The sequence below is a fragment of the Lycorma delicatula genome, chromosome 5, assembly GCF_047948215.1.
Source record: "Lycorma delicatula isolate Av1 chromosome 5, ASM4794821v1, whole genome shotgun sequence".
Lineage (NCBI taxonomy): Eukaryota > Metazoa > Arthropoda > Insecta > Hemiptera > Fulgoridae > Lycorma > Lycorma delicatula.
Genome location: NC_134459.1, coordinates 129,107,576 through 129,120,683, shown reverse-complemented (window position 1 = coordinate 129,120,683; position 13,108 = coordinate 129,107,576). Strand labels below are relative to the sequence as shown.

Below are 13,108 nucleotides of genomic sequence, written 5' to 3'. Positions count from 1 at the left end.
AGTGATTAGGGGGTGTGACTTAAGCATACAGGTTCTTTAATCAGGCTATTTAATCTTATTGTTTCACTACCAGATAGGAAATGAAATCTCTAAACTGGTTCGCAAGCAACCACCTACTACTTAATTCCAATGATGCATTAAACTGCAGTTCATAAACTGGTCCCAGCCCCAATGCAGACGCTTAGGTTTGCTGAGGTGGTTAGGGGCAGTTGTGAAACCAGCTAGTCCAAGAAACCTGAGGTTGCATTTGTTAGCAGATCAGAGGACTCGACTGTGTCCAGCAGTCAGCTGAAGAAAGACCTCCAGGTTGCCCTTCAGGGTGACCAAAAGGGTCTTAAGATCAGAATCATCAAAGAGACCGACAAGGGATTAGTTATGGTAGCAGATGATACAGAGACCATTCAGGCAATTAGAGATTTGACAGCAATTAAGCGATTGAATGTAAAAATAGACCTGAAGAGAACACTTAGGCCCCCATTATAGTCTATGATATTGACCATAGCCTTACCGATGAGGATGTCTTGTTCCTCATTAGGGAGCAGAACACTGATTTGGATGAAGCTGTCTTCCGGCGGGACTGCAGGGTGGTCTTTAAAATGGATAGGCGTGATACTCAGAAATATCATTGAGTCTTTGAAGTGGGTTCTGGTCTCCTTCAGAAATTTATGTTTGCAGGCAGACTGTTTATAGATTTAGGGTCCTTCTGAGTAAAAGAGTACGTGGATGCCCAAAGATGTTTCAAGTGCTAAGATGTTTCAAGTGCTGCAGATATGGTCACAGGGCTAAATTTTGTAAATTTGTCTTGGTGTGTGCCCATTGTGTTGAGGAGGGCCACAAGCATGATGATTGTTTGCAAAAAGTGGTCAATCAAAAATGCTAACACCAGATAAGTTGATCAACTTACATGCTGCATATTTTGGTTAGTCCCAAGAAGTCTGTGCAGCGCCTCTGTAGACAGTCTGGTCTCTCTGTTGGTAGTCCCCACATGGCATTTTGCAAGTGCTTAAAGATTTATCCATTCAGAATTTGTGTTGTTAACAAGTTGTTACTTGCAGACACTGGAAAATACATAGATTTCTGTAAGTGGTTCATGTCATCTGTAACACCAGGATGGGGAAGAACTCAATGATTGGTTTTGATCTGACAAGGCATGGTTCCACTTTGATGGATACCTGAAAGCACAGAATTCACACGTTTGGTGTATTAAAAATCCACATCAGGTGCACAAGTCTCTTCTGCACAGACAAGAAGTGGTTGTTTGGTGTGCAATTTCATGTAGGCAATTTTTCATGGCACAGTGAAGAGTGAGCGCAACATACAGATGGTACAACAATTTTTGTTGTAAACAGTAATCCTGCAGACTGGCTAGAGTATACGTGGTTTCAGCAGGACAATGCTACAGCTCATATAGCCAATAACAGTGTGACTTTCTTAGATCAGTGTTTTCATGGACAAGTGATTATGAAGGGGTTGTGGCCCCCACGATCTCCTGATTTATCCCCTCCTGATTTTTAATTGCGGGTGTACTTTAAGGAGCTTAAAATCAAGCTTAAGCTTGCAAAATCTTACTAAGCTTAGTTAAACCTTAAGCTTACAAAGCTCATCCTTACACCATTCCCAAATTGCTCAGCAAAATTTAACGTTTGTAGCTGCAATTCCTCAACAAACTTTACATTTGTTTAAGAGCATGAAACATTGTATTCAGTTATGTGAATCGCATAATGGAGGCCATTTTAAACAAAATTGTAACTTATTCATTTTCCTGTTAGGTTGCATTGTTTTTTGAACACTGTGTAGTAATGGACAGAAAACTTCAAGGAAGGATTTGAAAATTGTTTCTCTTTCTAAGCATAACAGTATGACATGAAGTAGAAAGTAATTCAGAATTATTTATTTTCCTTAATTCTCTTTTCATTCATCAGATTAGGATCATGTCATGGACCAGATAAAACCTTTGAGTGGACCACAGGCTATAGTGTACCCATTACTGATTTATACTATATTATATATGTATATATTTTGTATATAATTATTGTTTTGTATCAAAAATTACTTTCTTATAAAATGTTTTACAATATTTCACAACAGATTACCATTATTACCACTATGTCTTTAATTTTTTTGTGTAATATCATTAGTTATTACACAAGATTTATATCTTTAGAAAGTCTTACATGAATTGTTAAATATATTTTTAGATTTATTCAGTGTACTTATATATATAAGGAAAAAGCAGTGTCAAAGCATCTACAAACAGGAAAGTTACCACCCAAAATTCAAAACATTTTGAAAGCACCGTAAATTCATAGAAATAAGTAATCAGTTTTGTTAGAACTTATAAAAAAAGTAATTGATATCATTAATTTTCCCAAGTATTTCGTTGTTTATAATTAAACTAATTGTTATTGATTTATTTATCAGTTTATTCTTTAGTATAAAATTAATTAATGTGGATTTTATGTAATTCTTGTTATATAGAGGAAATTACGTAGTTTGGAAAAGGAAGCAGGAGAAGCTCACCATGCAACATCACAACATTATGGTGGTGGTAGCACTGGTTCTACTGGTGGTAGTACTGCTGATGATACTACTGTTACTGATAATTATGCAACAAATGTAAATGTTGAACACCAGTCACATAATAATACTAATATTGAGAAAATTGCACCAAACACTACTGTTTCAAATTTAACAACTGGAGCACCTGTTAATAATGGTGGCACAAGACACGTAGTTGAAGCTGTGATTGAAAGTAATATGAGTGATGTTAATAAAAATGATTCTTCTCCACTGAATATTAATATTACAGACAGTAAGAGTATGGAAAATAATGATACTAGTGCTGTTAACAGTCAAGAAAAATGTAAGTTAAATATTTTTGTAAAAACTTACTTTTATTGCTTATTTTCATGGTGAAATAGTGTCTGATTTTATAATGCTGTTTCCTTAATAGTTTTCCCGGCCACCATTCTGTCATTGGGTTCAACTTAACTTATCCTGGCTAGCAATCCTGGGATACAACAAGGTACAGGTATTCTCATTACATGAATAGGAGTTGCCTACAAGCTGCAAATCTGTTACATATTTGATATTAGCATTTATTAATTAGTTATTAGCAATAGGTGGTTAAAGGTTTCCATTGTGATTGTGATCATACAAATCAGTTAATGACATTTTTGTATCTGAACCAGTTACTACACTTAGAAAACAGTTAAAGGGGGTGGTGTTCTATAGACTAAACTGAAGCTAAATTCTAAACTTCTTATAATGAAGATTCATCTTTGCATTTCTGAAAAGTGCTTTTTTGTAAATATTAGCATGCTTTGTAAATATTTTAAATTTAAATTAAGAATGACAAAAATATAAATAAAGTTTTTAAAGAAAATAACGTTTACTAAAAGAATGAATACTAAAATTTTATTTTATTAATTTATTATTATATTTATTTTAGTTATTTATAAGTTGTTGGTAGTTGTTTTTAATTGATTGCCAGCTTCTGAAACTACACATTTGTAGAAGAACTGAACATATACATCATTTTGCTAAATTTGAAACAGCTGTCTTTACTTTCTTTTTGTTTTTTTCTGGAAAAATCATGTATTAGTTTTGTAATATATTTTAAGGTGAAATGGTCTTTTTTTAAATTGAAATTTTGATAATCCAGACCTAATTCATTGATACTTTCAAATATATGCCAAGTAACTGTTCATGAAGTCAGAGGCTAAGTATAATCTTTATTAAAATCCATAATAAACTATAATTGGTGTACATTTGTTTCTTATTCCAGTGATGTTTTCACTGTTAGAAGCATTTTTCAAAATCATTTTTAATGAGCACCGTAACTCCTTTCATCCCATTTCTTTTGATCTAGTCTCTGTTTTCAAATCTCTTTCTTTTAAGTGGAATTTTAAGCTTAGGAAAGAGCTAAAAATTGCAAGGAGTGATATCTAGCGAGTAAGGAGCTTGCTGAAGTTGTTCGATCCCATGATAAGTTGTGATACATGGGCTGGAGTGTTGCTGTTATGAATTTTCCCAAAGCTGTGGTTTCTTGTGTCAAGCAGCATCTCTTAGCCTACGAAGAACAGTTATGTAGTATTCTATTGATAGTTTGTCCTTGAAGAGTATGCTTGTGATGAATCATGCCTTGATAATAAAAAAGACATCTTGACCTTCACATTACTTCATGATTGCCTGGCTTTCTTTTGTCATTGAGAAGGAGTTTTCCAATAGGATGATTCTGCCTAATAGACTCATGTTTCAACTCTGGTTATTATTTTTTTCAAAAAATCAGCATCACTTTTAACACATTCCAGCATGTCTTGCAAATTAAGTCTGTTTACCTTTTGTTCTGCAGTGTGATGTTTTGGGACAAATTTTTTTTTACTAGTCAAATTCTAAAATCTTCCATTAAAATTTATTGCATAAACAAATAAAATTTCAATTTCATCTTCAAGTTATCTAATTGTTATTCAGTGGTCATTCATCTCCATCTGTTGAATTTGCTTAATTTTTTGGGGATTTTTGCTGGTGAAAGTTAAAAAGTTATTTTTGTAACTTTTGACAGACATTCAGCCATCTTGTACCATTTTTTAATTTGTGTGATACCTACAGTTTGATCTCCAAATACTGTTTGAATCTTCCTTATTGTCTCTACATGTGTGTTTCTAAGTTTCTGACAAAATTTAATCCAGATTCTCTTCAACTCATTCATTTATTTTGAAGGGCAACAAAAACACAACAAGGACTACTCATACATTTTACTTTCATGGTTGTTAAGCAGTGACCCTGTAATGGCAGCAGAACAGTGAATATATGCAACTAGTAAGATTCAAGTCATATTCCACATAGGTTTCCCACGTGTGCTACATCTGGTTACTTTATAAATTAATAAAATAAAAATATTAATAAGTATAAAAATAAAATAAATAATACAAGATATTTTTTGATCTCACTTCTTATATTGTGAAAAATAAAAAAATTTGACAATGTTTTTTTACATTATATTTTTTATTTATTTTTTTTGAAAGGACTGGTTAATCTATTTCAGAGAATAGACAATTGTAGACTTTTTTATACTATAATAAATACAACTTTTTCCTTTAAATGATGTAACATTTAATGGCTTATTTTCTTGTCATCTTATTGAATTATTTTGTATTTAGCTCAAAAATACCCAGCTTTCCTCCTCTAACAATTTTTATAGATTAAGGTCTGAAAATGTTAACTGTAGAAATCCACAATATCAAAGTTGTTTATCAGTATTTATTTTATTTATTATTTTTATTGTTTTAAATAAATTATTTTTTCCAACCCATCACAGTGGTGAACACATGCAGTTTTGTAAAACTTAGGTTCATATCCAGTTTTAGCTATGCTGCTGAAGGTGTATTATTGATTTGAATACTCTTGTGGGTGGGATTCTACTAAACTGTTTTGTCTCAATTTTCACCATGAGACTGAAACAGAATGTCATGCACAGTATAACTTAATAGCGTGTTAAAATCCTTGAGGAATATAATCTGAAATAAACTAATTTATTGTTACAGTATCACTTGATGAATTGTCTTTAACCCTGCAAACAGAAGAATTACTTGCACTTGTAGCTCAGTTACAGAATCAGATTCAACAAGAACAAGCTGATATTGCAAATTTGCGTTCACAGATTAGAAGTCTTGGTGGTTCACCTAGTTTTTGGTAAGAATTCTTTAGTAATGTATTTTTATCATTTAATGTTAACTGACATTGCTCTGACAATCATTAACCACATAAATGCTTATAATATTCAAAGAAACTGCACCAATTGTTATTAAACTTTGATGGTCTGAGAAATCTGTTTTATTAAATTTTGCTCCAGGTACTAACATTTTATCCTTATGTCCCTTCTTCACCTTAATCAGTGATTTGTTCCGGACATAGAACTATTAAATTATAAGATATTTTAGTATTTTTTCAACACCAATTAATTATGTGACATAATTTTCACTTTTTGTTTCTGGTTATTACATGATTCAGAAATATTCATTTAATATTTATAAATTAATTTAATGTCAGCAAATATTTTTCCTGTAGTTATTTTCAACATGCTATTTTCTCTTTATTGGACAGCCATTTTATAGCTCACATCAAAAGGACATCAAAAGTTAATGGTAACTGGCCATTGGTACAGCTTTGTCAATTGTATTAACTATGTAACTCATCATGCCTAATTTAAATCCTGTTCCTTATAAATTTTAAATCTATATCTGACAGCAAACAGATATAATTATTTAATTCTGTCTCACATCACAGATTTCAATACAAAAGCTTTTCTTTGTTCTGAATTGCTTGTTGTCTTTTTTCTGTATTGCAACTTATTCGTATTGCAAGTTCAAGGTTGACTTTTTTAATAAAATAAATAAGATAATTATCTAAAAAGTTGTTCACAACCATATACTTCTTTAATCAGCAGTTTTGTTTATATGTATGCATATCATTTTCTTTCTAAAAAGTCTCTTGATTCAAATCAACAGAATAGTTTTATTACCTAACCTCCTGGTGTAATTAATAAAGCTCAGCTATTTTGTACATACAAAATCAAAAATTTTGGTTAAGTAGAAGTCAGGTTTTTACCATTCTGCCTTAGAACATATGTCTGCACCTAAAATTTCATTTACTGGTTGGTGTTTTTAAGAATTTATTCATTATACAGATTTAGTATATTTGATATGCATGTTAGTTAATTGCATCTACTATTAGGAAAGAATGTAACTTTTGATTCACTTCTTGTTGTTCTTTTCAACTATATTTTTCAGAATAGTTGAATTATCCAGTAATTTTTTCTGTTTCTCTATATTTATGTATGAACAGTATTAGTATAAAACAATTAGTAGATATGGAGAAAAGATAAGCATCCTATCCTTAATGAATAATCATCAGTAACTCAGTTCCATTTTGATGATAATCAGATAGAAGAAGTAAAGCATATTTTAAAATAAAGGAGAATGAATCTGATACTTTTCCCATAAAAAAATTATTGAACTTGAAAGAAGCACTAAATTGATTTTATTTTTTTTTATTTTAACTAAGATTGTATTAAATATTTGTATTATTTGATATTAAAGTAATTTCAGGTTTGAGTATCAAAATAGAATTTCAACACTGGTGGCTCAATCATTTTCTAATGTTTGAAGTTAGGGAAGTAGTGTATGTAGATTAGATGTTTTATACAGTTTTTACTGTACAACATTTTATCAAATTACAAATTGGAATGTTCAGTTTCTTATGATTATCTTACCCCATCTTTGAAAAATTTGTGTTTTCCTACAGATTAAATTATATTTCAGAAAATTGTAGAGATGGAATTGAATTACTGCATTAGTTGACTAATAAAGAATAAACAGGTCCTCTTCCAAATTTGGAAGCCACAGTATGCTGATAAGTATGAAGTGTGGTAGTTTAATTTTTTTATTCTAGAAAAAATTTTAGTAAAAAATTTTTTTATTCTTTAAAAATTTATTGTATTGTTTAATTCTTGTCACTTTGATTTTGATTTACTTTCTTTATACTCTTATTACAGTGATTACCTACTAGAGAGTTGTAGTAAGGATACAAACACAACAGTATTACAGACTGTCAATGAAAAAGATGTTAATTTTAGTAATAGTGGTGTAGGTGATGAGTCAAATGTTACTACGTCATTACTAAGACAAGTAAAGGCGGAATCACATATGTTACAGGTAAATTTACACATGTAATAAGTAATTCCTACTTCTTAACGAATTTTCAAAGATTAGTGTTAATCTTATTAAGGCTTTTATCTTTTATTACTTTACTTTTATTCAATTATATTAGCTTAAGTATTTTATATTTTATATATTCATAAATATATATGTGTATTGCATATTCTATTTGCTTACCTTTAAAAATTGTAAGAAAAAAATATAAATAAAAAACCACACTTTTCTGGTCAAATTTTCAGAATATTTTGTGGACAAAATTTGTTAAATTATATGGATTTGTTACTGCTATAAGTTTGGATGAGTTCAGTGTTTTAGCCTAGTTTTTTATTCTTCTTTTTATAACTTTCTTTGTAACACTTTCTGAATATGTTAAACAATAGATAGAAAGCACTAAATGCCTGATTACTGGCATTGGTTTAACCATACACCACAAATGCTATTTTTAAAAAATCTGATGTGGACACTACATGACTTCCTTGTACGCTTATTAAATTACATATAAACATTTTTTTTTTTTTTTTTAATGAAAAGTACGTAAAATTTTATTTCATTAATAACTTCTGATATTTATTATATTTTTTTTTATTGTTATTATTTATTGTAAAATTTTCTTACAATCAGAGGTTAATATTTATTAATAAATCAGTATATTTAAATTTAAAAAAAAAAAGTTAAAAAACAGGAAATAAAGTCAGATTGAACTGATGTGCCTCCCCCTTGTAAGACCCAAATATTTCATTAATTAAAGTTTTATTTGCCTATAAATCTGGAACCAATGAAAATAAGTACCACTTATGATATATCGTGAAAAGCTCTCAATGAGGGCTTATTACTGCAGTTAAGAAAAGTCTAAAATCCAATTTTTTTGGACAATTTTGGTTCAGTCGATTGCAATCAAAATGGGAGGTGCATAACTAGATTTTACAATAGTCCTAAATCCAAAATTCAACATCCTACATCTAATCTGCCGTTATTTTAACAACAATACAAAAAGTGTGGTATTGTGTTTTAATTACCTGGAACACAGTTGTTTACTCAGGGTCATTGCTGCTTTCATCAGCATTCCTATCTTCTCCATCATTGATGTCAGTCTCTCCCTCAGTTGTGTCGTCAGAATCCTCGTATATGAGGTGATCTTCCATTTCATTTAATGCGCATGAGATACCAGTCTTCTTGAAACTCTTGATTATCATTTTTGGAGTAATTTCCTCCCAGGCTTTGACAATCCACTTGCAAAGAAACTCTATTGAAGGTTTCTGCATTTGTCCACTCTTTGTGATTGTGTGATCTCCAATTGCCATCCATTTAGTGTAAAACTTCTTAACGTGGTCCTTGAACAGCTTATTGATGCTCACATCCAAGGATTGCAGCACAGAAGTGAGGCCTCCTGGAATAACTGCAGCATCTGTGTGCATTTCATTGATTCGATTCTTCAGAGAATCTTCAAGATGGCCACAGAAACTATCCAAAATGAGAAGTTCTCTTTCTTTAACACTGCTCCAGAGCAGAGATTCCAAACAACTTCTAACCAGTCGCACATTAGTTTCACATCCATCCACCTGTAACTTCCATGTGAACATGTAAACTTCTTGGTAGTTTTCCCTTTGGCAGAGTTTTTTTTTTTTTTTTTAATGACAATGAGGCAATTTTTTCCTATCTGCACAAATGGCTAACATAACTGTGCATCTCATTTTTTCTGCTCCAGCTGTTTTCACCAGCACACTGGATTTGCCACTTTGTTTACAGTTGTATTCCACAGCATTTCAAAGAAGACGGGTGTTTCATCAGTGTTTCCAATCTGAGATATGAGGTACTGATTTTCACTTGAGGTACTCTTTCACGTAGTATGTATAGTTGAAACTCCAAAACTTTGTCAGTGTATTCTGCTGATAGCCGTTGGCACAAAGAAGTTGTGCGCCTCAAAGTGAATCCCTTTCTTCTCATTAATCACACCATCCACCCACGACTGGCTTTAAAGTCACTCACATTTACAAGGTGTTTTGCCATTTTGCACCCTTTCATTTGAATCTTTTCACAGGTCACTACAAAGCACTCTTCTCTTCTCTTCCATCCACTCAATCACTGTATCATTCACTGCAGGATGGTGTCCTTTCTTAGGACCATGAAAAGATTGAGTTCCTCTTTTTGCAGTTTTAAGTTTATCTCTCTGCTTTCTCCAGAAACAAATCATGTTTGGTTGTACCGAATACTCTCGACCTGCTGCTCATACTCCATTTTTTCAGCGAATTTCCAGCATCTAACTTAAACCCTGCGGTGAAACTTTTCCATGAATTCATTTTACCAGTAACACAGACAAAATACAAGAGAAACTCACTTTCGGTAAAGTTGCTACTGTTCTAACCAAAGATCTTGTTTACTAGTAAAAAGAAATCGGGTAGTAGGATTGAAGCTGCTACTGTGTGAAAGTCAATGTATCACTCCCGTCCCACTCTGTCAAGTTCCATAGCACTGTTTCGCAAACATCTTAAAGGGTAAAATTTGTTCTTGGCCAGTAACTAACTATATGTACAGTAGCAATGAAATTCCTGAAAAACTGTTTTTCTAGGCATTACATCTTGTCAAACTGACGGGTCTAACATTCAAATTTCTTTTTCTAAAGTTTTTCTGCAAAACTTGGAGGGTCTTACAATCAAGGGGGGTCTTATTTTTAAATAAATATGATATATATATATATACAAATTAAATTAAATTGATGTTGTAATTTTGTGTCTTCTGTTTTACCTTCAATTTGATTAAATATTGTTTTTATTTATTACTAATTCTAGTATTGTAAATTAGTATTAAAGTAAGTAATAATTTTCTCACAGTAAAATTTAATTTTAAATAATAATATACAATTGATATTAATTTCTCACTTCTGAATAATTTTACACACGACTATTACTGCTGATCATGTTAACAATGTAAAAATGCAATGCACATTATTTAAAAATAAAACCATATGATTTTAAAGTAATTTAAACTCATTGTTTACTTGTGATTGTTTTATTGTTTTATAATCATGGAGTTTGAATATTCTTTTGCAGAAATTATGACATGCACTTATTGTTTAGTTTAGCAAACTGCAGCAGGGTAGAAGCAAAAAGGCTATATGAAAACAGGTTCCCTAATAGATGTATGTCAAATGAAAAACTCTTTGTAAGACTTTACATATGGCTTAGGGAAACAAGTTCATTTACACCAGGGAATCATGACCATGGTAGACCAAGGAGTACTAGGACTAATGAATTAGAAGAAAGTGTTCTAAATTGTGTGGAAGAATCCCCTGATAAAAGTACATTTTCTCTGGCAATACAAGAAGGCGTGGGCCTTGTGACTGTGTGGCAAATTTTAAATGGTAACTGTCTTTACCCTTAATCTCAAGATTAAGGGTTCACTTGCAGTGTACCAAGGCACTTGCAGTGCAGTACAGGGGCTGACTGGCAATGATTTTCCACATAGATTGGCTTTCTATAACTGATTGGGGTTCTGTAACTGGTCATTAATTGAAGACCCTTTATTTTTGGCAAGGATTCTGTTCACAGGTGAAGCTTCTTTCAACAAGAATGGTGTTCAAAACTATCACAGCCAGCATATCTGGAACAATGAGAATCCTCATGGCCCCTTCCAAAGTATCCATCATCAAAGATTTTCCCTAAACATATGGGCAGATATTTTTAATGACTGTCTTTTGGGCCTTGGCAGTGTACCATAAATGGAGAAAATTATCGTGCTCATTTGACTGAAAAATCTTCCACATTTGTTGGAAGACCTAACTCTACAATTAAGAGGAAATGTGGTTTCACCCCGATGGAGCTCCAGCACCTTTCAGTCAGTTGGTATCCATTTCATTTCCATTTTATTTCAGTCAGTTGCATGAAATCCATGAAAAATGAATAGGCTATTGAGGGCCAGTGCCCTGGCTTGCCTGATCATCTGACAAACTCTCTTGACTTCTACCTATGGGACAATTTGAAACATTGTTTTATTCAACTCCAATACTCAACATTGAGGATCTTCAACAAGGGATCCAAAATGGATTTTAATAAATTAGGAATACTCCTCGAATTTTTAAACAGTTAAAACAATCGCTCCTAAAAAGACTGGAGACTTGTGAAATTTCTAATGGTAGACACTTTGAATATCTCTTATAACTTTTAACAATCATTAACTGTTCATTTAAAAATAAAAAATATATCTAGCATTCTACAACAATTAATGTGAGATTATCACAGTTAGTTGTTTTATTTATTTAATTATTAGGTCTATTATTGTGAAAAAATTATTACTTAATATGATGCTAATTTAAAATAATAGAATTAAAAATAAATAAAAACAATATTTAATTGAATTGAAGATAAAATGGAGGATATGAAAACAACAATTTTCTGTTGTAACTCTGCTATTTGTAAACCGATTTAAAAAAATTAAATGTCATTTTGTTCAAAATGAAAGTCTTCATATTTTAGCAATAATATAAATTTTGATAAAACTAATATTTATGGAGATGTAATAGATTGAAAAATAAACATGGCTGCGATTTTGTAATTTGTGAATGTATTTATTTAAATCCTGATTTTTTGCTAATTTTAAAACTTTATTACAAAGACGCTTACCAAATGTTAATGTGATTCCAGTATCCAAACTTGAGATATAAATGTTTATATAAAAATAACAAAATGACGGACAGGGAGAGAACAAAGGAGAAGGATTTTTCCTAAGGATATTTTTTGTTTAGTTTTACAAGTAGAATCCAAAAAAATATAGCCAGCCAACCATTTTAGAAACATCTCTATATCAGTAATTGTTCTTGATTGTTCAGTTCTTTTTCCAGATGCAGAAGAAGAGTTTGACTGATAGCATAATTGAAGAACAGGAATCAGTTACAAAGTTAAGAGTTCAAGTGAAATTATTATCATTAAATGCAAGCAGTTTCAATACTAATAATACAGCCTCTATCAATGTAACTTCTAATAGCAACAACACATTGGCAATTTCATCACCTCCAACTGATGATGTAAGTAATGTCACATCTGCGACTATTGGACATACTCAACCATGTCTTGCAAGATAGTTATTTAATATTTTTTATGTGTTTATTATATATGTATAAAAAATATTGTATTAATATCACTTTTATTCTGTATATAAATTATTCTATTAAAAATAATTACTACTTATTTATTCAGAGTTTTCACTTTATAATTCTTTTCCCCTTCTTTTTTCTGTGTAAAAATTGTTTATTTCTTCACAGATATAATTATTAAGCAGAAAAAAATAATCTAATATCTACTATCTGCTGTATTTAAAACATTTTCCATTTTGAATCACATTAATCGCATTTATGCCCTTATATTAACATAATGTCGAATACAACTAGGTCTGTGTTT

The 13,108-nt window shown here is 31.2% G+C and overlaps 1 protein-coding gene across 2 annotated transcripts in view; it reads left to right on the top strand.

The window, feature by feature from the left end:
- The window catches only part of LOC142325387 (ralA-binding protein 1-like), a 66,486-nt gene extending 53,584 nt beyond the window's left edge, over positions 1 to 12,902 (top strand). For both annotated transcript variants that reach the window (XM_075367105.1, XM_075367106.1), the window contains 4 exons: positions 2,479 to 2,863; positions 5,547 to 5,694; positions 7,556 to 7,715; positions 12,553 to 12,902. In XM_075367105.1, coding sequence (XP_075223220.1) covers positions 2,479 to 2,863; positions 5,547 to 5,694; positions 7,556 to 7,715; positions 12,553 to 12,792 — 933 coding nt within the window. In that variant the 3' untranslated portion in view covers positions 12,793 to 12,902. The remainder of the gene's footprint in view (positions 1 to 2,478; positions 2,864 to 5,546; positions 5,695 to 7,555; positions 7,716 to 12,552) is intronic.
- The last annotated feature ends 206 nt before the right edge of the window (positions 12,903 to 13,108 follow it).